Source organism: Sycon ciliatum, chromosome 8, assembly GCF_964019385.1.
Source record: "Sycon ciliatum chromosome 8, ocSycCili1.1, whole genome shotgun sequence".
Lineage (NCBI taxonomy): Eukaryota > Metazoa > Porifera > Calcarea > Leucosolenida > Sycettidae > Sycon > Sycon ciliatum.
In genome coordinates this window covers 25,760,652-25,783,928 of record NC_088650.1, presented here as the reverse complement: position 1 = coordinate 25,783,928, position 23,277 = coordinate 25,760,652, and the positions used below count along the sequence as shown (strand labels likewise).

General features: G+C 47.6%; 1 protein-coding gene across 1 annotated transcript in view; it reads left to right on the top strand.

The window, feature by feature from the left end:
• The window catches only part of LOC135822497 (uncharacterized), a 55,991-nt gene that overhangs the window by 724 nt on the left and 31,990 nt on the right, over positions 1-23,277 (top strand). Inside the window, exons 2-26 of the mRNA XM_065335277.1 lie at positions 1,884-2,004; positions 2,618-2,753; positions 3,221-3,336; positions 4,885-5,055; positions 5,381-5,535; positions 6,122-6,245; positions 6,512-6,579; positions 7,378-7,466; positions 7,763-7,809; positions 8,834-8,862; positions 9,568-9,706; positions 9,903-9,972; positions 10,464-10,677; positions 11,725-11,791; positions 12,008-12,045; positions 14,745-14,848; positions 15,445-15,544; positions 16,354-16,442; positions 16,776-16,896; positions 17,828-18,517; positions 19,357-19,458; positions 19,649-19,776; positions 20,144-20,289; positions 20,844-20,949; positions 22,117-22,770. Of these exons, the coding sequence (XP_065191349.1) occupies positions 1,884-2,004; positions 2,618-2,753; positions 3,221-3,336; positions 4,885-5,055; positions 5,381-5,535; positions 6,122-6,245; positions 6,512-6,579; positions 7,378-7,466; positions 7,763-7,809; positions 8,834-8,862; positions 9,568-9,706; positions 9,903-9,972; positions 10,464-10,677; positions 11,725-11,791; positions 12,008-12,045; positions 14,745-14,848; positions 15,445-15,544; positions 16,354-16,442; positions 16,776-16,896; positions 17,828-18,517; positions 19,357-19,458; positions 19,649-19,776; positions 20,144-20,289; positions 20,844-20,949; positions 22,117-22,770 (3,824 nt within the window). The remainder of the gene's footprint in view (positions 1-1,883; positions 2,005-2,617; positions 2,754-3,220; positions 3,337-4,884; positions 5,056-5,380; positions 5,536-6,121; positions 6,246-6,511; positions 6,580-7,377; positions 7,467-7,762; positions 7,810-8,833; positions 8,863-9,567; positions 9,707-9,902; positions 9,973-10,463; positions 10,678-11,724; positions 11,792-12,007; positions 12,046-14,744; positions 14,849-15,444; positions 15,545-16,353; positions 16,443-16,775; positions 16,897-17,827; positions 18,518-19,356; positions 19,459-19,648; positions 19,777-20,143; positions 20,290-20,843; positions 20,950-22,116; positions 22,771-23,277) is intronic.

The window sequence follows — 23,277 nt, the reverse complement described above, 5'->3', positions numbered from 1 at the left end:
TGCCACATAGAAAGCATAGTACATAGCAATTTCACACAGAGTAGATTATTTGGTTCCAGAAACTTCTACACTTTTGAATATTAATCAAATTTTCACCAGTTGTAGTCTTTCGGGGTGCTGAGTCGAATAGTCTTGGTCCGAGGAAGCTAAGCCTAAGACGCTCTCTTCCTCCTTTATTCCCAACCGAACTCACACACTTCCACCGAAACTGGGTGACTGCGCCCTACTATATGGGGATTTGTATGCAAGTCACTAAAAGCGCCGTTCCGTTCTTATAAAAGCACGGATGACCGCGATTGGTCCATATGTTGTAGTCTTGTGGACCCTGAGTCGACTGGTTTGGTCCGAAAAGGCTGCAATGCAGCGTTCGGCCCTTATTCCCAATCGAACACGGTTGAGTAAGCGGTCACGTGCTCGTGCATACGCCAGTCGCCTGGTCACCGTGCCTGCAGGCTACAACTTTCACACCAAGGTTCAACTAAAAGGTTCAACTCGAGTGACAGGAACGCGCTCAAACAGGCTGTAAGTTGTAGCCTGCAGGCACGGTGACCAGGTGACTGGTGTACGCATGAGCACGTGACCGCTTACTCAACCGTGTTCGATTGGGAATAAGGACCGAACGCTGTGTCGCAGCCTTTTCGGACCAATACCAGTCGGCTCAGCGTCCAAAAGACTACAACATATGGACCAATCGTGCTCATCCGTTCTTGTCCAGAACGAAACGGCGCTTTTAGTGACTTTTTGCATACAAATCCCCATCTAGTAGGGCGCAGTCACCAAGTTTCGGTGGAAGTGCGCGAGTTCGATTGGGAAAAAAGGAGGAAGGGAGCGTCTCAGCTTCCTCGGACCAAAACCATTCGACTCAGCACCCCGAAGACAACTGGTGAAATTTTGATTTTTGGGTTTACTTCCCGTCTAATGCTTTTTCAGTGGTCAGGTGAAGAGTGGTAGGTGCCGTTGTGCAGCGAAGTGAAACTTGAAACTGTGGAGATTGATTGGACAGCGTATTGTTTACAGTCATTTTTCTGCAGAAGCCGAGTAACAGACCAGGCTTCTATGCATGCTGCTCAGCAGTACAGCTACCAGTCTTGTTTTAGGCACACAACACTGTGCATACTACAGTGTACAGCACCATGGTGCACGGCTTGGTTACATCAAGCGCTTCAGACCATGGCCTGGCGATTCGGTGCCCAGAAGACTACGTATGTGTTCTGAATTTTTTGGCTCCGTGGTTCTCAAATCGAGCAGGAAAGCGGCGTAATGCACAAACAAATCCTATTGGGAGTATCTGACAAGCGATGTGTCATAGCTGCCTTTGACCAAGACCAGGGTATATTCTAGGACGAATTTCCAACCGGTTACGGTCCAATGAAGAGTGGGGGGGTCGGCCCGGAAATTTTTTTCAAAATACAACCCAAATATGGCACTCAACAGCAATTTAACAGATTTCTTGGTGCTGGAGTGTAGCAAAGATATAAGCAGAGGACCCTAGTACCAGCCCACGCGGCTTCGCTGGAAGTATCCGTCCAGAAAAAAGCGTTTGACCATTCACAGCTCCATTCACCCACAGAAAAGTACGGGCGGTTGGAACTGATTTGTAACTTTTCAACCGGTCGCCAACAATTTCAACCGGTCGAAAACCGGTTGGGGTGGTTCTAGAAAATTCCCTGAAGACCATTGGACTCAGTGCCTCAAACTCTGCGGAACCTAATGTTATTTTCGCAGTTACCATGACCAGCTGGTAACTTTTATGTTTCTCACTACCTTGGTTTGACACGCTATTTTAGTATTTTGTTAGTAAACGAACAGCTCCTCCTCTTCCTCCTCCCATTATTCTATTATCCCCTGTGCCTATTTCACGCAATGTTCCATTCTTGCTTCAGATGAGGCCATCGTTTGCACTTGATGAGGGACTAGAAGGATTTTCATCTGATGCAACAGCGTATCCTCGTGTGCCCAAGTGCCTGTCGACAGTTCGTCATGAGACGAAAGTCACAGAGCAGTGTAAGTCCTTGTGATCAGGCTTGCGCTATGTGTGCTTGCGGCTTGGTGTTTGCGTGGCCGCCGGACCGGGATCGTCTTACTGTTGCAATGGTGATAATGCACTTGCTGCTGACAGTGTAGGTGCGATTTGAATCATTTCGGGCAGGTTTCCCTCTACGTATTTAAGTATGAAAATCTGTATGTCATACGCGCCGGGGAGCGAGGGCAACTTTCATACATAAATCTCTCTATGGATTTCCGTAGTGCTTTCCTACATTCCCTCCTCTGCAGGACGTTTTGAAATATCTTTCTCATTTTCCAAATTTATCCATGGCAACGGTCAAGCCTTGCGAAACACAATGTCCACAACACGTGGAAAACAAAATGGAGAACGCTGTTCGATGCAACAAGGCATGCTTAGCAGTCGTCAAGAAATCACGTAGAGGGAAACCAAACAGCGAAAAATTTTACTTGTGAAAATTGCGTGCAGTTCCTTCCTTATTTTTCATACATAATTACGTAGAGCGAACCTCTATCGCGAAAGCTATCCTTCATTGATACACCGCTCGTTATCTGTCTGCCCCCCCCCCCCCCTCTGTTCTTCATCTTTCTATTTCTGTACCTTCTATCACAGATGCCAAGGCAGTGCTGGACATAAAGCAATGCATTTCACGCTATGAAGCAAATGCATCTCGGCCCGGGGCTGTTATCCTGCCTCAGGCAACGGAAATGGCCAAATCTTTCATTGCCATTGACAAGATTCTGTTCAAGTGAGTATGAGTCATGCGAAGCTGATTGTGATGTAGAGAACGACTTGTTTTCGTGATGCAATCTCAATGTTACTGATTGAATAAATGAATGATGCATACCTGAAGATATTGTTAGTATTTGGGTGCCTCAAGTTGTGCTTTTTCTGAGTGACAAGATCTTATTCGGCTGCAAACGTGTGGAGGAATATCTACCTTCTAGCCTTTACTTCACGTGCTTACCTCTGCTTGCTTCTCTTCTGGTTGCCACTGCTATCTTTGGTCGTGCTTGGAGGCAGCATCGGTAGAGACATGGTTCAGTAAAATACATCCTTGCCCTGCAACCCCTGAGGAATTATTGGATTTGTGCTATCCAATTCAGCACAGCTAACTGCACGCCAGGCGATAATATTCCAAAGTATAACAACTTGTAATCCTTACTCTCTTATTAGGTGACTTGCGCATGTTGTTTTTGCTTGATGCTTGCTCAGGAAACTGCGCTCACCGGACAGCGATGACTACATTGATGTAGTTTCTCTGCTGAAGGCCATTGGCAGCTTGTTCAATTATTTACAAACGATCAAGGTGGAAGCACAAGGATGTGATGGTATGTGGAACGGCGGCCAGTGAATGCATGACTTGTTCTGTGGAGCAGCGAGCCTGCAATCTTTTGTGCACATGGCCCGAGCATGTAGTCTGTTGCTGCTGCTTTGCATGGCATACTCTATATACACTGTGCAGTTCTTCTCACTGGTCACATGTGGTCTGATCGCCGTAAGGTAGTCTCCAGGGGTCTTCGCTCACCTAGTCTTGTACACCTATGGTAGGGATCTCAGCGCGTGCGGTGCGCAGGGTGTTTGCGCATACATTGCGTCATCGAGTTTTGAGTGCAGCTCGCGGACACAGCAGAAAATGGCGACGGTCGATTTTCGACACTAGCGGACGCGGTGGACACTAGCGGAATCGTCATCTTCATCGTCGTTCGAACATACTTTGTAATTCCCGCCGAAGGACAGCGTGGCCAAGGCGATATCGCCCCGGTCGATTTTCCTATAATTTGCCATGCGGCAAGAACCCACTTCAGAGAGGATTCAGTCAAAAATTCAGACGTTTTCTCCGGTTAGATTGTCCTAACTTCGATTTTCAGTGCATCGGCTATCGCGAACATCGCCGCCATTATCACTCAGAGAGAAGACATCGCGCTCAGTAGAAGAGGTGTTCACGCTGCGTCCAAGAGTGAAAGATTGTGCTCTTTGACCCTCCATAGTTCCTCTGAGAGAGTGTCTGGGAGATAGGTAGCTTGGAGATGGCCGTAGAACGTGCTTTCCTGGACGCAATATTCAGCCATTTCTACTGTCTTCTTCAACTTGATTTATTTCTAAAAAAATGTTCTTTTCCACGATTTCTGCACGGGACGCGTTTGGGATCGAAAATCTCACCTGCGCAGACTGGCTGCGCAGTTCACGCGCTGAGATCCCTACCTATGGAAGTGCCTGCTGAGGCACTGACGTATACATGTATGTATGTACAGTATAGAGATGCCAAACCTGGCCTGTTCAGAGAGGTTCGGTGACTAGTTTGTTTCATGCGAAACAAGTCAATGATTCAGATCTGGAGTAGAGTCCCGTGAAGATCTTGTAGATTGGACTTGTGTACACGAGTTCGGGTTGATTGATTCGTACGTAGCTCCGAAATCGCACTGCCCTAAATAAGGATACACCATGCCTAAGCGGGAAGTTTGATCTAGTACCCATACGTTTGTACCTGTATTTTTGTTGCTGCCTCTCTCTCTCTCTCTCTCTCTCTCTCTCTCTCTCTCTCTCTCTCTCTCTCTCTCTCTCTCTCTCTCTCTCTCTCTCTCTCTCTCTCTCTCTCTCTCTCTCTCTCTCTCTCTTGTCGTCATGGCAACCAAAGCGCACCTTGCTCATGAGTCACTGGACTTTTTTTCAATTATTTTAGTACAGTTTGAACGGTTTGAGCACAAAACGAAATTGATTTCGTTTTGTGTACTGATGTACGAGTTCGCAACTAGTAACTGAATCTCCCTAATATATTTGGCAGCTGCAAATATGCTGACCATTGCTTCCTTTAGCTTCCGAATTTGACATTATCATCCACTGTACTTCTCTTGCCGTCCCCAAACGTTTGGCTACAGAGTTGATTGCAGTCGTTATGCAGACCATAGGGCTGGTAGGGGCATTTGTACCCACCTCCTTCCGCCACTTGATGCCCTTACAAGTAGCCAGTGGTCTGGCGTCACTGCCGCTGACTTCTCATCGCCTCTGCCTGGACAACCTGTGCTTGAACACCCTGCCCCTATGCTTGAGTAAGTTGTCTTCGAACAGTCTTAGCCTGGAACATCACAGCAGCATCCATACTTTTTTGGCCTACAGTAACCGACTCCATACATGTATGTGTCGCCACAGTGCTGTTGTCGCTCCTGCTAGATTCTCTGATCCATGAACTGAGATGTCTCCCTTTAGGATTGAGTTGTTTCCTAGTTTGCTCTGTTTATCCTGCACCTTGTGTCCAGTGACATAACGATATGTTCCCTATGGTGGGTTTTTCTCACGATCTACTGTGGCTGCTACTTTTGCATCTACACTCCTGTTGCTGCTGCTGCTGGCTCTTCTGTGTATGTCTGTCTTTAGTTCATGCTCCTGCGCAGCGTGAAAATTTCCAGGCGGAGGAGCCGGGTACCTGTTCCGCGGGCGTTCTCCGCTATGTGCTGCAGTACTGCCCCAGCAATTCAGCGCACGCCAGGGTACTGGAAACGCTCATGGGTCTCAAGGAAGGTGTATGCATGGTAGGTAACACTTGCTCTGTGGTCTGGCTAATATACTGGTGCGGTTCTGCTACCATTGATCAGCTGCAGCTTGGCACTCGGCTACAACTCTGCGCACTCCCAGCTCTTTCTGAAATCATCTGGATTCTCCAGGCCCTGCATTTTGCCATAGGCAGATTCTCCTAGTGGCTTAACATAAATGACAAAGTGGCATAGAACTGTTGTCTCTATGTCGTTTATTTAGCAAAGAATACAGCGAAGATATAGTGTACAAAGGAAGGGGAGGGAAAGAAGAGGCAAGAAGTAGGACAAGTGGGACAAAGGCTGTGCACAACTTCACAGTTCTAGCATACTGGTATATTACTAAAAGAGTAAATATACCGCAATGTAATGTCGGGCTATAGAAGGTCACCAAGGCCCAACTGGTGGAGTCGAGCTATTGCACTAGGTCAGGTTGTGCACACATTTGTGGGTTGAGTTTCTATTGATACGACAGGAGGCTTTTTTACTGTTTTCCATACAACTGATATTTGTTGTGCCAATGCTTTACTATAGTAACATTCTTCTGTTGCTGCGGGACTGTTTGTTCGTTACTGTGTTGCTGTAGGATCTGCTAAAACTGATTGCATACAGCTCCACTCCTGTGCGGCAGAACGCGGCGCGGCTGCTGTTCCACTTCTTTCCGCAAGCGCAGCTCTCGACCTCCTACTATACGAAGATCAAGTCATTGAGTAAGACACGTGCAGCTTTGGTGTTGCGGGTAGCTTGTCCCCGGCAGGTCAATTATGCTGTGTGTGAACTGAAGTGCTGTTTGTAGGGTATTTTGTGTTTTGGTGAGTCGCAAGACCTTCCCTGATTGGCGTTGGATTCTGAGAATGCCAAAGACAATGTTGTGTGCAAGTTCTGCTGCCCAATGTGCTTGGCATAATACTATTCCAGCGTCCTGATTCGGCAGCTGTCTTTGCTTTCTCTCTGATCTGCTTCCGTTGCCCTGCAGACTGGACCCACCCCTCATGCCAGCACCGCCAGTGTCGATCCTCTGGCGACGCAAAGACAGCAGTCAAGGTATGGTAGCTAGCTGCCGTTAGCAGGTGTCACAACACTGCACCGGTTGTGCTGCTCTGCTTAGTCTGTATGACGGACCCTTTAGACTATACACGTACCTCTGTGTGATTTCTTTCTCCATTGCTTTGCCTTAGGGCAGAAATTTATGTATTGAATTCCAGATTATGCGATAATCACGGTGAAATAATAATTATATACCGTGAAGTACTGCGAGAGCGCCCAACCGTCCCGTCCATTCGTGGTCGTCTTGTGGAGGTGTTGTCCTGTCCGTAGGTTATGCGACACGAACCTTGCACACACATTGCACGTTGTGCAGTTGATCCATACACCATTTACCTTCGAGCGGACACATGCTCAATACAAAAACCTGCTAAGTGTGACCTTAGTACACCAAGTTTCCCGCACCGTGCAAATTTCGTTGCACTCTGCCATACGATTTTCCTTTCCCTGGCTGTAAAATCAAGCCTGCCTGCTCCCACGAGACAAGGCGCTCTCGCGGTACTTTACGGTAGTGGTAAAGTCTACAGTCCACAATTTCACCGCATTCACTTCATCTTAGGCTTAAAACAACGGCTATCATATTTCTGACCTATAATAATAAATCATCGACTTCACCATCTTGAATAAGAATGAAGTGGGACTGTGTAAAACGTATGGGCCCAGGTTTGGTGAATGGACTGTAGTTCACATTCGATGGAGTGCGATGGGACAGGACGTAAGAAGTGATGGGAGCCAACAGGACCCTCATGAACACTTCAATGACTTAATGACTTTGTTCTCTCTCCGTCCCCTGTGCAGATGTGCATGAATGCCATTTGTGCATCAACAAGTGGCGGCCACTATCCACCGCTGTATCTCTGCGAGACCTGCTGCGCTAGAACACACAGGTGAGTGGAGAGGCGCTGTGACCTTGCAGCCATTCTCCAGTGCTTGTTATGGACTTGCTGGCTGATGACTGTGTCAACGATATGAGTTTAAAGAAGTGGATGCCCTATGTGTGGCCTCTTTTCTGAATCCGGGTTTGGGCGTTTGCCTATTCCTACGACTGGCTCCATGCAGGACTACTGTAAGCGTTGAAAGTTTGAAGGGTTTTTATTAAAGTATGTAACGATATGCGAATCCGCAACACTGAAAAAACTTTTTTGTTTTGTTTCTGCCTGCTGTTTCGTCTTCTCCTGTCTAGTGATGACAACAGGGACCATTTCGTTGTATCGCTGGTGCAACCAAGTGGTGAGTGTGTGTAAAATCTTGCAGCACATCTTCAACCATCTCTACTGCACTACACATGTTTTGGACATTGCACCTTTTTGCTACTACAGACCTATGGTCGCTTCACCCGGTACCCTAGGAACTCCAGGCTTGCGATACGAAACTGGCTTGGCAATGCAGACCAATGTCAGATCTGAGTTCCAGCGGTCAGAAGCTAAGAAAGAAAGAGAAGAATCACCAAATCAAAAGGAGACTCGTACAGTGGTCCCTTTTAAATAATCTGGCGCCATTTGTGCTAAGTAAATTCTGCTGGATTAGGGAGGGTGCTGGAGTGGCAAATCTGATTTACTGCTGCAATGTGCATGAAAAGGACATTTTGGTTGCTGAAATTATGCTGGTTTATAGAGGGTGCTGGGTTATATAATCCTGGACTAAAGAGGGACGACTGTAGCAGTACTTGTCCAAGAGAGTCTTTAGATCTTGGACGAGTGTGGCTTTTTGCCTCGGGACTGGCACAAAGGCAGCAAAGGCGGCATAGAAGTGCACTGACGGAAGAGTGAATTCATCTGAATGCAAGCAGTATTCTAATAAATAGTCATGCTTGTTGACCCCATGCTTCCCTCGTGCCAGGGCACGAGTTCCCAATTAATCGCAGCACGTCTAGAAAAAATCTTTCCGCTTCCAAGCAGGACATGGATGCAGCGAATGGGATTTTTGGTCTTTGACCACTTTGTGGTGGGTCTGATCTACTCACCTTCAGGAGCCGCATAGCCACCTTGATCCACAGTTGTGGTGGGTCTGATCTACTCACCTTCACCTTGATCCACAGTTGTGGTGGCGTTCCTACGGATGCGGACAACTCGGCCTCCAGCCGAGTCTCGCGTGAATCGTGACATGGTGTTGTTGTTGTTGACCCTCACTTTATCCAAACGCCCACAGTGGTGTGCTATCGAGTTTGTTGTCAAAGCTATCGTCAATGTGCTGCATGCGTGGTTTGTCATACGAAGTTGACAACCAAGACTGTCTCTCCTTTCTCTTTGTGCAGCGTCCATTCCGCTTCTTTGTACGGCAGATGTGAGTACATACATATATAGATACATGTAGATGTAGTGTGCTTCCTCACTGTATATCAAGAATATTTCGTTCACGAAAAATTTCATAAGTTTTCATGTAAAACCCATTCATATCCGCGCTAGTTCTTTAAATACTAACTGTCCACCGTATCTCCTGAAGTGAGTCCCCGTAGCAGCAGTGATTTGTCGGAAAGAAACACGTGTACCACACTCACTCGATTAGAGCTCTCTTGAATTGTGCCATGTCTCGAATTGTGCCCCTGTCTCTCAGAGCCAATGAAATATAAAGCCCTCTTGAATAGTGCCCCCCCCCCCCCCATCCAGTTGTAATCAAGCACATGTGCAAGTTTGGTGTTGTTTTGCTATTGCTCGTGTCCATGCCATTTGCACTGGTGGTTTCAGGATCAAAGTTGCAGCTCTTTTTGCAGTTTCCGTTGAGTCATGATAGTATAATACTTAAAGTAGACTTTAGTCTCTTATTCTTCTTTGCCCCCTTTGTTTTTTACACTGGATGACGTAAATGTACCAGCAATGTGGTAGCATTGAAAAATAGAGCCCTCTCTCGAATAGTACCCTGTCTGTGATCGACGTTGAAAAATAGTATCCCGGGGGCACTAATCACGTGAGTACGATGCTAGTAGTTGCCTTTGTCAGGTGGAGAAATAAATACGATTTGTCTGGCACTGTTTGCTTGATCTTCTTTCAGGAGTGCGTTGGTCAACAGGTGGCCGTAACAACTTGTTATGACGACCGGTGCACGCAGGGCGGTCCTCCGAAGCGTTATTGCTCCATGTGTGAGAAGACGGTTCACTGGCTGTCCGCTGAAAATCATTTTCCTGTTCAAAGTAAGTATGTGCGAATTGTAGCTGTGCCGGCTAGCCTGCGCCCTGCTCAAGCCAGGGTCTAGTTCAGCCTAGAGCTCTGCTATACGGCTATCTATCACTTGTATTGTCTATAATTACTTGTACAGTATGATCTATGATGTTGCCAGCCCTGTAACATGACCTTCATTGCGTGTGTCTTCTGCCTGTATTTTCCTAGAAACTGTCCCGCATCTGTCACACTGCTCCGCCACCCAAAGTGGATCCATTCTCGTTGAGGCTGTTGTCAGGTAATTGTTTGTCAAGAATGCTGAAACCATGCGGTCGAGTTGTGTCTTATGCTTCAAAGTTCATGTCTACAATTGAAGAGTTTAGACGCAAAACGCAACATATCCATTTCATCACTTCGGATAATGACCAAAAAAGGATTTATGTGCGGTTTGTATCTAAATTCGTGTTTGGTCACCATTTTTCAAGCGGTTCTAGTCAGATTTTGAATGTGAAGTTATTATCTCAAGGTGGGTGTAGACCTTTTGAAACCACCCGGCACAATATCTCATTTTCTCAAATTTCCGCTTGTCGCATTTTGCATCGCAAGCTCTTCAATTATTTTTTTGATGGCACTGTTCATGGGTGTAGAGGTGTTGGCTACCCTTATTGCATTCCGTGCCATACGTGAGCTGTTGCCTGCAAGGCACTTCTGATGCGTGGCTTTTGTGCCATACTGTAACTGTGCCTTTTGTGTCACTTCTGATGCGTGGCTTTTGTGTCTGTCCTCTAGTTTATTGTGTGAAGTGAGCAGTGAGTCGTCTGCCCTGCGTAGCGGTAACCTTCATAACACGCGCAGTCGTTTTCGGCGCACAGTATCCTCGGGCACGACCGGCATACTGCAGAAGACAGCGCAGCTGGATCCGACCAAGGACACTCGCCTGCTCAGCCAGTTTGGCATGGTGTTACTAACTAGCTACTGCACGGTTGAAGCCAGCAATGATCAAGTAAGTTTCTAACGAATTTTCTATGTATACAAAAGAGAAAGACTACAGTGCATTTCAAAACTATAGACGCGTAGGGTTTTTGAAATATTTCAAATTTGGCTGGAACTTTTTGAGAATAGTTTTCGGAATATTGCTCAGGATCGCTCCACAATTACTCTCATATAGTTTCTAAAGGATTGGATAACAGACGCCCAATTTGGAAAAATTTATGCACAAAGTGATCACAGATTTTATGTGGTATAGATGCTGGCATAACGGTTTTTGCCTAGGTACGCGTCTATAGTTTTGAAATGGACTGTAAGGACCTACAAGTTACGCTATACTTGGCTATACGCTATACTTGGCTCTCCATCTGAATTTTCTATGTGTTCAGGTTCTCTTTGTTCTTTGTTATTCTCATTTTTCACAATTACAGTGGCATATTGCCAATAAATATGTTGTGTGGGTGATTATAACCAGCCACGGAACCCCTTAAATAAGGACGTTTAGCAACGCGAAAGTTCGAAAGAAAATTCGAGTCTGGGAATGAGTACAGGAAAAAAGCTCGAAACTTCGAAAACTTGAACGCGAAGTTGCAGTGATTTGCGAAAGTAACTTTCTCTTTTCTCGGTACGCATTTGACTACAGGGAGTAGTAATTTTAAGCCCCCTGCTTGAGACTGACCTGCATATACGGTACGGTACTATAAGATTCAAATAACTTCGAGAAAAAGTCATTTCGCATTGCTAAACCTCACAAGTTTTCTTTTTCGAAAAAGATTTTCGCGAAATATCACCACCACCAAAAGTTCGAATTTTCGCATTGCTAAACGTCCTTAATTTCGCAAATGTACTACTGGAAACCATATGCATGCACATGTACATGTATCCGCTATTCAGTATTGGCTAAACTGGAACCCTCCCTGTAGAGATCTCTGAATCCACCCTTGCAGTAGTATTCCAGCCAGCTGAAGAATGGCTGCTGCTTGCGAGTAGCAAGCAAGCAAGCAGGGAACTGGACCGCTCTGACGACTATGGATGCTTTTCTGTATTCATTGCTTCTGCCCAGGATCTAATAGGTCGTCTTGCGGCTGCTGTTATTTATTGGGTTTATTGTGTGGTGGACTTTGGAACTGGTAAGTAACAGTAAGCGGTCTACGAATGTGACCTTTTCTTCTTTGATTAATTTCGTGGACATTTGGTTTTGATGTGAGGTATTTGAGCTGATGCAACCTCTGCACTACTACATGTACTTGGAAGTAGTTAAAATGCGAATGGTATTGCTCCATCACCTCCATTGTCTCTGCCATTGACACTGTGCTTCTCCCTGCCTGCTGTCTGCTTTTTGCCAGGTATCATCTTCAACAATTTGGACCCATACAAGATCAAGGTGAGCTTCACTTGATGCACTGTATCATGTATCTGTATCATGTACAATGCACTTACGGCACCGAGAGTGCACACTCTCAACAGTGCACAACTCCACTGACTCGATCTGGACTGGTGGGATTCGTGGACTAGGTCATGGTGTTGAGCGTTTCTTCAACGCTCTGTATGTGCTCTGTATGTGCGCCTGGGGTGAGCAGGGTGAGCACGAGGGGGGCGAATGACATCATGAACATGATATGCTTGTCCACGAATTCCTCCAATCCAGATTGAAACAATGCTGTTGCGCACTCAGGCCATATCATGCACTCTTGATGAGGCCCACTCACTGAGCTTGTATGGCTCAATGATACTTTCAAAATCAGAGTTCTTGGTGCCTGGTCGGGAGACTGCAGGCTGAAGACTTCTGTGAGGGCCATGCATGATGGTGCAGAAGGCTTGCATGCACAGTTAAAGTTTTCTGAGCTACAGTTGCGCTCGCTGAAATCCAACCCCAAGTACAAAGCTGGCGCCCTGGACATGTTCCGATTACATCATTGCATTTGTACACGTATACGTCCAACCGCATTCGTGCGACTTCCAGGGCGTCAAGGGCAGTGCAAATTGAGTGCACCGAATGTGCACTCTGGGTCGGATTTCAACCACAACTGTACTCTCTCCTGGACAAGATGACTTGAAGGTCTTTGGCTATTAGCGAATGATGCTCCAGTAGCGCAAGATTTACTCGGGCACGAGGCCTTGCACGATTGTGATACACATGTGTCATGAGTGAGCACGGTGCCAACGAGTAGAACAGGTTGAGTTGTTTGTATCAGTTGTCCAAGTGTCCGAAGACTTAAAGGGGAAGTTAAGGCAAAAATTAAAATTTCACCAGTTGTAGTCTTCGGGGTGCTGAGTCGAATGGTCGTGGTCCGAGGAAGCTGAGACGCTCCCTTCCTACTTGAATCCCAATCGAACTCGCGCACTTCCACCGAAACTGGGTGACTGCGCCCTACTAGATGGGGATTTGTATGCAAAATGTCACTAAAAGCGCCATTTCGTTCTTATAAAAGCACGGATGACCGCGATTGGCCCATATGTTGTAGTCTTTTAGACGCTGCGTCGACTGGTTTTGGTCCGAAAAGGCTGCGATGCAGCGTTCCTCCTTTATTCCCAATCGAACATGGTTGAACAAGCGGTCACGTGCTCCTGCGTACGCCAGTCACCTGGTCACCGTGCCTGCAGGGTACAACTAGCCTGTTTGACCTTTTTTGGGTGCAGTCCTGTCACTCGAGTTGAACCTTGGTGTGAAAGTTAGTTGTCGCCTGCTGGCGTGGTGACCAGTTGATTTGGGCACCCAGGACCACGTGACCGCTTGTTCAAGCATGTTCGATTGGGAATAAAGGAGGAACGCTGCATCGCAGCCTTTTCGGACCAAAACCAGTCGACTCAGCGTCCAAAAGACTACAACATATGGGCCAATGGCGGTCATCCGTGCTTTTATAAGAACGAAATGGCGCTTTTAGTGACATTTTGCATACAAATCCCCATCTAGTAGGGCGCAGTCACCCAGTTTCGGTGGAAGTGCGCGAGTTCGATTGGGATTCAAGTAGGAAGGGAGCGTCTCAGCTTTCTCGGACCAAGACCATTCGACTCAGCACCCCGAAGACTACAACTGGTGAAATTTTAATTTTTGCCTTAACTTCCCCTTTAAAGGGGAAGTATACCCTAAAATCAAATTTTCACCAGTTGTAGTCTTCGGGGTGCTGAGTCGAATGGTCTTGGTCCGAGGAAGCTGAGACGCTCCCTTCCTACTTGAATCCCAATCGAACTCGCGCACTTCCACCGAAACTGGGTGACTGCGCCCTACTAGATGGGGATTTGTATGCAAAATGTCACTAAAAGCGCCATTTCGTTCTTATAAAAGCACGGATGACCGCGATTGGCCCATATGTTGTAGTCTTTTGGACGCTGAGTCGACTGGTTTTGGTCCGAAAAGGCTGCGATGCAGCGTTCCTCCTTTATTCCCAATCGAACATGGTTGAACAAGCGGTCACGTGCTCCTGCGTACACCAGTCACCTGGTCACCGTGCCTGCAGGGTACAACTTACTAGCCTGTTTGGCCTTTTTTGGGTGCAGTCCTGTCACTCGAGTTGAACTCGAGTTGAACCTTGGTGTGAAAGTTGTCGCCTGCTGGCGCGGTGACCAGGTGATTTGGGCACCCAGGAGCACGTGACCGCTTGTTCAACCATGTTCGATTGGGAATAAAGGAGGAACGCTGCATCGCAGCCTTTTCGGACCAAAACCAGTCGACTCAGCGTCCAAAAGACTACAACATATGGGCCAATCGCGGTCATCCGTGCTTTTATAAGAACGAAATGGCGCTTTTAGTGACATTTTGCATACAAATCCCCATCTAGTAGGGCGCAGTCACCCAGTTTCGGTGGAAGTGCGCGAGTTCGATTGGGATTCAAGTAGGAAGGGAGCGTCGCAGCTTCCTCGGACCAAGACCATTCGACTCAGCACCCAGAAGACTACAACTGGTGAAAATTTGATTTTAGGGTATACTTCCCCTTTAAGTAGTCAGAGTAGGCCGTACGTCTGGATCTGGAAGGCCTGGTATGTTGCTCTTGCTCTTGGTTGCATATCCGTTGTTGCCATTACATCTGTGTGTGTATGTGTGTGTGTGTGTGTGTGTGTGTGTGTGTGTGTGTGTGTGTTCAGTATGCCACACCGTGGCTCACTAGCTTCTACGATGCTCATTTCGACCTGCTCATCAAGTGCCTTCTACCGGAGCCGCCTGCGTGCTGCCGCGTGGGCCGGTTATGGTAAGTGCTCGTAAACGTGGTGCCTGCTCAGATTGGTCACAGGTGCTCGTCAGGTACTTGTGTGGGTGTGGGTGTGTGGGTGTGGGTGGGTGGGTGGGTGGGTGTGGGTGGGTGGGTGTGCGTGCGTGCGTGTGTGTGTGTGTGTGTGTGACTTGCTTCCTCACTCTTGCCCTTAGTCACCGTGCTTGCCACCAATACAGCCTGGCATACTAAGGTGTGGTATTGGCGTGGCACAAGCAAAACTTCCCAATTCACTGGTGCTTCTGAGCACCATTGTACAGCATGTTATAGCGCAAATGTGCGGACTTCAACCTTCTTCTTTGACTGTTTATGACCAAAGATGCTAAAATGTGACCTTTGACTACTGGCCCGAGTCTGGAATGTAGCTGGCATGTCTGCAGCATGGTAAGATCTGGTCATGTGCACACCTTGGAAATACTAGTTAGTAGTTCACATTCCTTTGATTTTATTGTGAAGAAAAAAGACCCTCTCCAGTTTTGGCTGCCACAATGTAGCTCTCTGTAGGACTCCCACACAAACAAAATCAGTATCTTGCCAACTGTCAGTGACTCCTTTCTTCGTTGGGTGATGTACAGGAGTACCATAACCAGCCCGGCTGAGCGGTACAAGGCAGGCTTGCAGGCCTTACACAACCTGCTGTTGAGTGGTATATTCAATCACAATGCCATCTTCAAGGTAAGTACCGCAGTCACTAACACCGTAAAGTACCGTTGATCCGCCCTCTCTCTAATTCCCTGTCGATCTTCAACCTGTGAAGCGACTTCGGCGTATACAACAAAATACGATGTAGAACCGAGCCATACACTGCTGTACACAATGCGTGCGAATCCAGGATGAAAATGTGCACAATTCAGCACATCGATTCTGATCCTCCACGTTGTTGTACATCGTACTGCACTTGACAGCCTTGATCTAATTCCCGCCCCCTGCCAAAAACCCAGCTGTGAAGCGACATGGCGTGGGGGCGGATCAACGGTACTTTACGGTAGTACCCAGGCTATGCCCCCCCCCCCCCCCCCTTGAGTGTGCAAGCCCTACAGTGTGCAGTCATGTCCCAATGGTTTTGAACACCATTTCTATGATGGTATGTTTGTACGCGCATGTCTCAAGGCGTTCCCCGTTGAGATTCCATGACTTGATCTGGTAGAAATTTGTGCTAGTGGACAGGCACGGTGTGTTGGTAATGCAGGTGCTTGTTCCTCTGCAAACTGGAATGTTTGAACTCTGCTCAATTTACCTGAGTACTTAGTACAAGGGTAGGTATCATGTTGCATGCACTGTAGATGCCTGGCTCCAGAATGACGCATTGTTTCCCTGAGAGACTCGTGTTGTAGAGCAGCAGCAGTTTGAGGATGATAGATGTGACTGGAATGCACATGTTCCCTCGGAATGTCGTAGTCAGTTGCAGTGCTGGGCTGGCCACGCTTTTCACATGGCTCTGACGTCGTGAGCATTCTTCTCTACGTGTGTCCATGTGTGGGCAGATCTGGAATGCTGTCATGCCGCAGTGGATGAAAGCAATTGCCACACACGTCGACCGGAAGGAGCTGCACAGTTTTGAACCTGTGGTGAAGTGAGTACATGTTTTTGTATCATTTGTTTTCTGCCACTGTGTGTTCTTTTGTAAAACATCAATTCTCAATCTGCGGACAGAACTGTTTCGTCCTTTGTGGACTCATCAGCGCAGTACAGAGAAAATGAGGCCGAACCTGTTAAACCCGGCCCGAACGTACCTTGCCAGAGTGCTCAAACTGACACGTCATCATCATTTCAATAATTTTATATTAATAGTGTCTGATCTATCAAGCGACTCTGCAGTTATCATGATGTATGAGTTTCCGCTGTGTTGGCCTTCTTCCAGAACCATGTTTTATTGTGGCACATAACTTCCTCCTTCTTTTTCTAGGAGACTCTTCTCCTTGACTCTGTTTCTGGATGGAAAAACTTACGACAAGTTTGCGTTTCTCAAGAAGGGCTTGAGGTGTGGGACAACGTGGGAGCAAATTGCCTACCTTCAGTTCTATCAGGTAAGGTAGCATGCTGCTGCTACGGCTGCTGCTGCTGCTACTACAGCTGCTGCTGCTGCTACGGCTGCTGCTGCTACAGCTTTCACTGCTTCTGCCACTACCACTGCTGCTACTGCTGCTACCACCGCCGCCGCTGCTGCTGTTTCTGCTGCTGGCTTGTGAATGTATCTACGCATCACGGTATGGTGTGAAAAGACAGAATGTGTAGGGGGATAAGAGGATGTAACTATGTGTGCACTTCAGTTACGGTTGACGAAAAGTATTAGATTGTGTCCTTGTCATAGTGCAGAGTAGGTCTTTTAGGTAGCAGCGTCATGCAAGTGCTCAGCACACCTTGTTGCTGACCTGCAGTGCACGGAAATCATACTGCATGTTCCCGTGCAATCTGAGATTTTCTGGACTGAACAACATTTGTTGGTTCGGGTAACTGTACACTGCCTGGTACTGCTGAACCATCTCTGCAGTGGACCTTGGCTGAAGCACAATCAGCACGTTCGATTCTGCCCACGAATCGATTTTGAATCCATTCATGAATTACCCCCGGCTATTCTTATCACCCCATGTGAATAGGATGAATCGATTACGAACCGGTTCCAGGGCTCATGACATGAAAATAGAACGACTTGAATGCACAAGATTTCATCCATGAATCGATTCATGGGCGTAGTCGAACACGCCCAGTGTGTTGGGTGCCATGTCCGCTTGATGTCATTGCCCATACTCGAATTAGTGGTGCTGGCTTCACAGTTTTCTATACTGAAACTGTGTGATGCTTACTAGTGGTGTGCTAGTGGTCTTGTCGGTCAATTATCACCGCGAGGAATTGCTGATCACTCTGGCGCGTGCCGTTTCATGTAATGTCTCTCTCTCTCTCTCCCTCTCTCTCTCTCTCTCTCTCTCTCTCTCTCTCTCTCTCTCTCTCTCTTTGCAGGTGCTCCTGCAAGTGCACATCCCTGTGTCGAAGATTGAGTATTGCTTCTACGATGTACTGTCGTGGCACGTGCCGCCATCGGTGTCAGGTAATTCCATTCGGGCCACTGAAGGGGAGAGCACATGTGCAGCCAGCACACTGGCGGATGACGGGCGACACTTGCTTGCCGCTCATCCGTCGTGCGACACGCTATCTCCCCTGCAGGACCGCCACTCGTCTGCCGCGCGCAAAGCCGCATCCAGTGACGAGGCGGACTGCGTTTCGTTGAACTCCTTGCACGTGTCTTCGTGTACCGCACCCAAGCAAACTCTGAAGCAGCAAAACTCATTGCAATGCAGCCCGACACTGTTTGTTGGCGGTGAGTCTGACGAAAGGCCTGTGAAGCCCACACTGGAACCCACACCCTCGGTCAAGAACAATGTCTCGGCTCAACGTTCCTTGCCACAAAAATCTGATGCGCTCTTCCACTGCGCTACAGCGCCGAGTAGCCCGCTTGGGTCCTTGCGGATAAAGAAGCAGTTTACAGCAAGGCTCTCCAGTATGAAATCCGCGTCCGAACATAACTGGGCACGGACTAGCGTGAAAGGCTTGCTGAACACGGCGCTCAACATTGGAGTGGCCTCTGCAGCAGGCAATTTAGTGACGCCGTTTCGCACTTGCGAGGACGCCACATCTTTGATTCAAAGCGAGGTGAGTCCGGTGTTGCTGAACGCATTGTTGGCCTGCATCTGAGCTCTCTATGGACCAACTATCCTTTTCACTGCATCCTAGTTAAAGTTTGACACTGCTTGATTGTCACATGTTAGCAAGAGTGCATTAAACCCAGAGTGTGCAGCTCGGATGGGTTGCCGTCTCGCCAAAATTCCTGGATCACCTCATTTTGTGATGCAGTATGTACGAGCAAGATTCAGGCAAGCCTCTCTGCACAGCTGCAGCTCACTGGTACCCACTGCACCACCTCCCACCGCATATCTGCACCAACTATGATATGCAATCCAGGAATTTCGCTGTAATCGGCAAGCATGCAGAAAAGACCCAAGCTGCACAATCTGGGTTTCATGTACTCTTGATAGTACATGTACATGTAGTAGTGAAGAACACTTCATCACGCTTGTGAGCATGTCCCATTCATTTCTTCGAAACGTACCATACTCACTCAACCCCCCCCCCTCTCTTTCTCTCTCTCTCTCTCTTCCAATAGAGCCCTTTGAAGAGAGTCACCAGTCAGCCTTGCAACTCTGCGCGCTCGCAAACATTCATTTTCCATTATAAAAATAAAGGCCCGTTTCGAATAGAGCCCCCTCCCCCTCAATGCGTCTTTTGCAAGAAAGAAAAAATAGAGACCAGGGGCTTCTCTTCGCGCCTATGCGGTATCTTTTCACCAGGCTAATTTTGTGCAATGTAGTGAGTGTAATGTACTCATGCATGTCACAGTCCTCTGCCAATCTCTGGGGCATCGGGGTATGCTGTTTGAAAGATCCTTTCGTTTTATTTTGCAAGAGCTGTTTTTGTGACTGTGTGCACTGCAGTCTCAAGAGACCATACCAAGTGTTCCCTTTCCCATGGATATACCCGATTCCTGTGCCAACCTTCTTCGATCAGTGTTCATGGTTGATGCGCTCGTCCTGCTGGTAAGCACGAAGCACGGATCTCTATACATTTCTTAGCTCTCTATATCTACTTGTGTCCACTACTAAAGCTATCTTCTCATCTCCGTTGAGTCGCCTCCTGCTGTGTTCTATGCTGAAATTCATGTATGTGCTGTGGGAGAGCTTTGGACTGCTAATGACTTGTGTGTATATGTGTTTGTGTGTACTTCAGATGAGTGACAGCCGACTGAAAGATCTAGCAGATGCCAAGGTGGACAATGTGATGGTAAATCAACTCCTGTCGCTGATGCTTCAGTTTGACTGGGGTAACCATGATGAGATCTATCGGGAGACTTCAAAGTAAGACATGTGATTGTGAATGACTCTAACAAAGTCTGTACAAGAAGTGTGTGTGTGTGCGTGTGCGTGTGTGTGATTTTATTGCATTGCCCATACTTACGGAAAGAAGGGCAACAAAATCACAGCAAAACAAAAGTACAACAATGTGTTTGTAGGCGCTTCATAAGCTGTGCTGATGGTATGCGGTATACTCCCCCGGCCAAAGGCCTCGGGATCAGCGTACACAGCACGCATTGATTGGCAGTGTATATGGTGAATGTATCACCACTGGTTGGCAAGAGGTCTGCCCAGTGAGGTGATGACAAACCTGTTGGAGCCTGATCTTGAAAAAGTGAGATGTGTTGTGTTTTCGCCCTGTTTTCTCCAGGTCTGAGCCTCACACATTGTTGAACTGCACGCATTGCAAACTGCAGGCATGGTGGTTTGATCTCACAAAGCGCTTGCTCCTCACCTTCTTCCCAAAGGCGCGCTCGCTTGTGTGGAAAGAGAGCGATGGTGCTGAAATCATGGAAGGTATGTGTTGACTGAGATTGCTGTGAACCAATACTAGTACGTACTGTTAGTCTGTAATAATAATAATAAACAACAGCTCGCATGTACGTCAACACATATTCGGCGCATATTTATTTTCGGCCTGAGCATCTTTGGCCAAAATTTTGTTCCGGCCGAAATTTTGTTTTGCAAGGTTCAGTGTGACAGTGTATACAGGCAGCAGCAGTACAGGCCGACATTTTAATGCGGCCGAAATGTGTTTTAGCCGCGGGAGGCCGAAAATTTACTAGGCGCCGAAATTTTCAAGTAGAGTTACAGTAGGTGGGGATAGCAATCTTGCTACAATCTACAGTGAATGGCACTGTATGGCCGTCCGCACCATGACGTATGCCTGCATCATCATCACATCGATACGATCCGTTGCGATCCTGCGAATTCGAATGATGAATGGTTGAAAATGCCCATGGGCCCCAGCCAGGGCTGTGCTTGTCTGCATGTTTGCCTACGATTCTCATCATAATCTACCTTTGGTAAAAAAATAAGTATATGTTCGAACTGCACCTTACCCTCTGCAGCTGTTTGCAAAGGACTCAGGGGCAACCCGCGAAGTGAGCCAGCGTCACCTACAGCGAGTTTAAGTGATGACGAATCGCGGACCGGCAAGCAAAAGGAAGAGCAGAGGTATGTTGAAGGAGGGCTCATTATATGCTGAGTGCTTGGACTGACATTAGGCTTCCACTAGTGTGCTACAGTCCTGCTCAATTAGATCTAGTCACGGCACTCAAGTTTGCGCCTTGCACCATTTTGAAGCCCAGTGTTCGCAGGTCTAGGGCTGCGCAACGCTCGGCGCATACATGAGTGCATCGACTGGATTTCATTGAGCAGCACTGTGGCTGCTAGATCCGTTTGAGAATACGGAATGCTGAGTGTGAAAACAGGCTCAGGCTTTGGCTGTTCTGCTGCGGCAGACATACTTGTCACCGCTCAGCGCGCATTTGAAATTCTCTTATGCCGTAACTGGTGTTAGAATACCCTGTTCATTCTCTGTGGAGATTAGGATCCTGCAACTGCTGTTACCAAGTTAGGGCAATGAAAAGATAAGGTGTCTCTATCTGTGTATGTCCATTCGTGTCTTTTGCTATTAGAGAGGTTTCGACCCGCGTGATTTGTGCTCTTACGTGAACGTCAATTTTTTGCGTCGACGCGAGCTCAGAAAGAGCTTTCGTTTCACGTTGCTTGTGAAGCACGTCGTGTCGCTGACGACAGGAGCGAAAACTGGGAGCAAAAACTTCAAAAAGTGAAAAAAGTGATTTTTGGTGAGGCCAAAGTCGCACAAATATTATTTATAGCTAGTTTAGGCAAAATCGACAAATCGAGTCAATAATCCCAACCTGATAGCAAGGCTAAATTTGCAAAAACTCGCGTTCACGTCGAACGTGAGTTGACCTCAGCTCACGTCATGAACGGGAGTTTCGACGCCAAAATTTGCCACACCGACGTGAAATTTCACGGTGTAGTGCAGAACAACGTGAAGCGAAACCTCTCTATTGAACGCTCATTGATCTGCGCTTTCCCAACATCCATTCAGAGGGCACATCAGGCCCGCACTTTCCTCTTACAATGCACAGGCCTGCATTTCCCTGCCTTAGATATACATGTATGTTGTGCTGTTCTCTTGCAGTGCTGTCCGTCTGAGTTAGTAATCCTCAGCAGCTGTCAGTTGCTTGTAGAATGCTCCATAGATTGTAGTAGAGGAGAGACCGAGCATTGAAATTGAGTCATTTTTGGTGTGTTCCTGTTCTGATTATAATTCTGGATGTTTTAAAATATATTTTCTCTCGTCTGCAGCAGTAGCAGCAGCTTCACAGCAGCACTCCTGGTGTCACGGTTCGTGCACATTGCCAAACGCAGCCGCGATACTTCCACCAGTTCGCTGGCTCCTGGATCTCAGTCGCCCAAGGAGAGCCTGCAACCGCATGGGCGTTCGGCGAGCTTTGGAAATGTACTGCACAACCGCAGGACCAGCGATGGCTTGGTCATCCCACTGAATGTGGCCAAGGAACAGCCTGAACGCAGTAAACGAACATACAGTGTATCCTACAAAGCAAACAGTGAGAAAGAGAGGCCACGCACCTCTTCACAGAGTGCTTCCAGCAGAAGAAAAGTCTCAAACCAGCCATCTGCGGATTCTGTGACTATCAACAGTGTGAAAGAAGCCACGACACCAGCACGCAAGTCCTCCAACGGTGAAGACAATGCTGCCAGCTCTGTAGCGTCTGCTGTCTTGGGCGGCAAGACACCGAGAACCACTAAAGTCGGCGATGAGGGGAAGACCGCGCGCATCCATCCTTGCGAAACGCCAACTAACGGCAAGAAGGCCTGGGACATCCTGCGCAACTTGCGTGGCTCTCCCAGGCTTGTTAGTCAGCTGAGTGAATCGTCTGATGACACACCGGTACAGCCGACAACAGCTATGGCTGCAGTGGCAGCGCTTGCTAAAAAGTAGGTTCTCGTCATTTTCTCCTCACTTTCTTTGGTGTTTTGGTCGCATGCTCCAGGGTTTCTTTCAAGCCTGTAGAGGTCATGCGAATGACATCATCATACACTTTTTGCATTCAAAATGACATCACCATATTCATGTTCCATTGCAAACGACATCACTGTCTACGCGTTGCATTGCAAATGACACACCACCGTGTACGTGTTGCGTTGCAAACGACATCACTGTAGACGTGTTGCATTGCGAATGACACATCACCGAATACATTTGCATTGCGAATGACACATCACCGTGTGCGTGTTGCATTGCAAGCGACATCACAGTGTACAGGTTGCATTGCAAATGACATCACCGTGTACGTCTTGCGTTGAGTTGCAAGCCAGCACCTGTGATGCCACACAATACAACACGCCAGAGCGACGAGTCGTTTGTGACACAGTGGAATAGCCATCTGGCTTCGGTGTATCTAGGATGCTAGATCTGTGCATCTGTGCCAACAACACTACGCA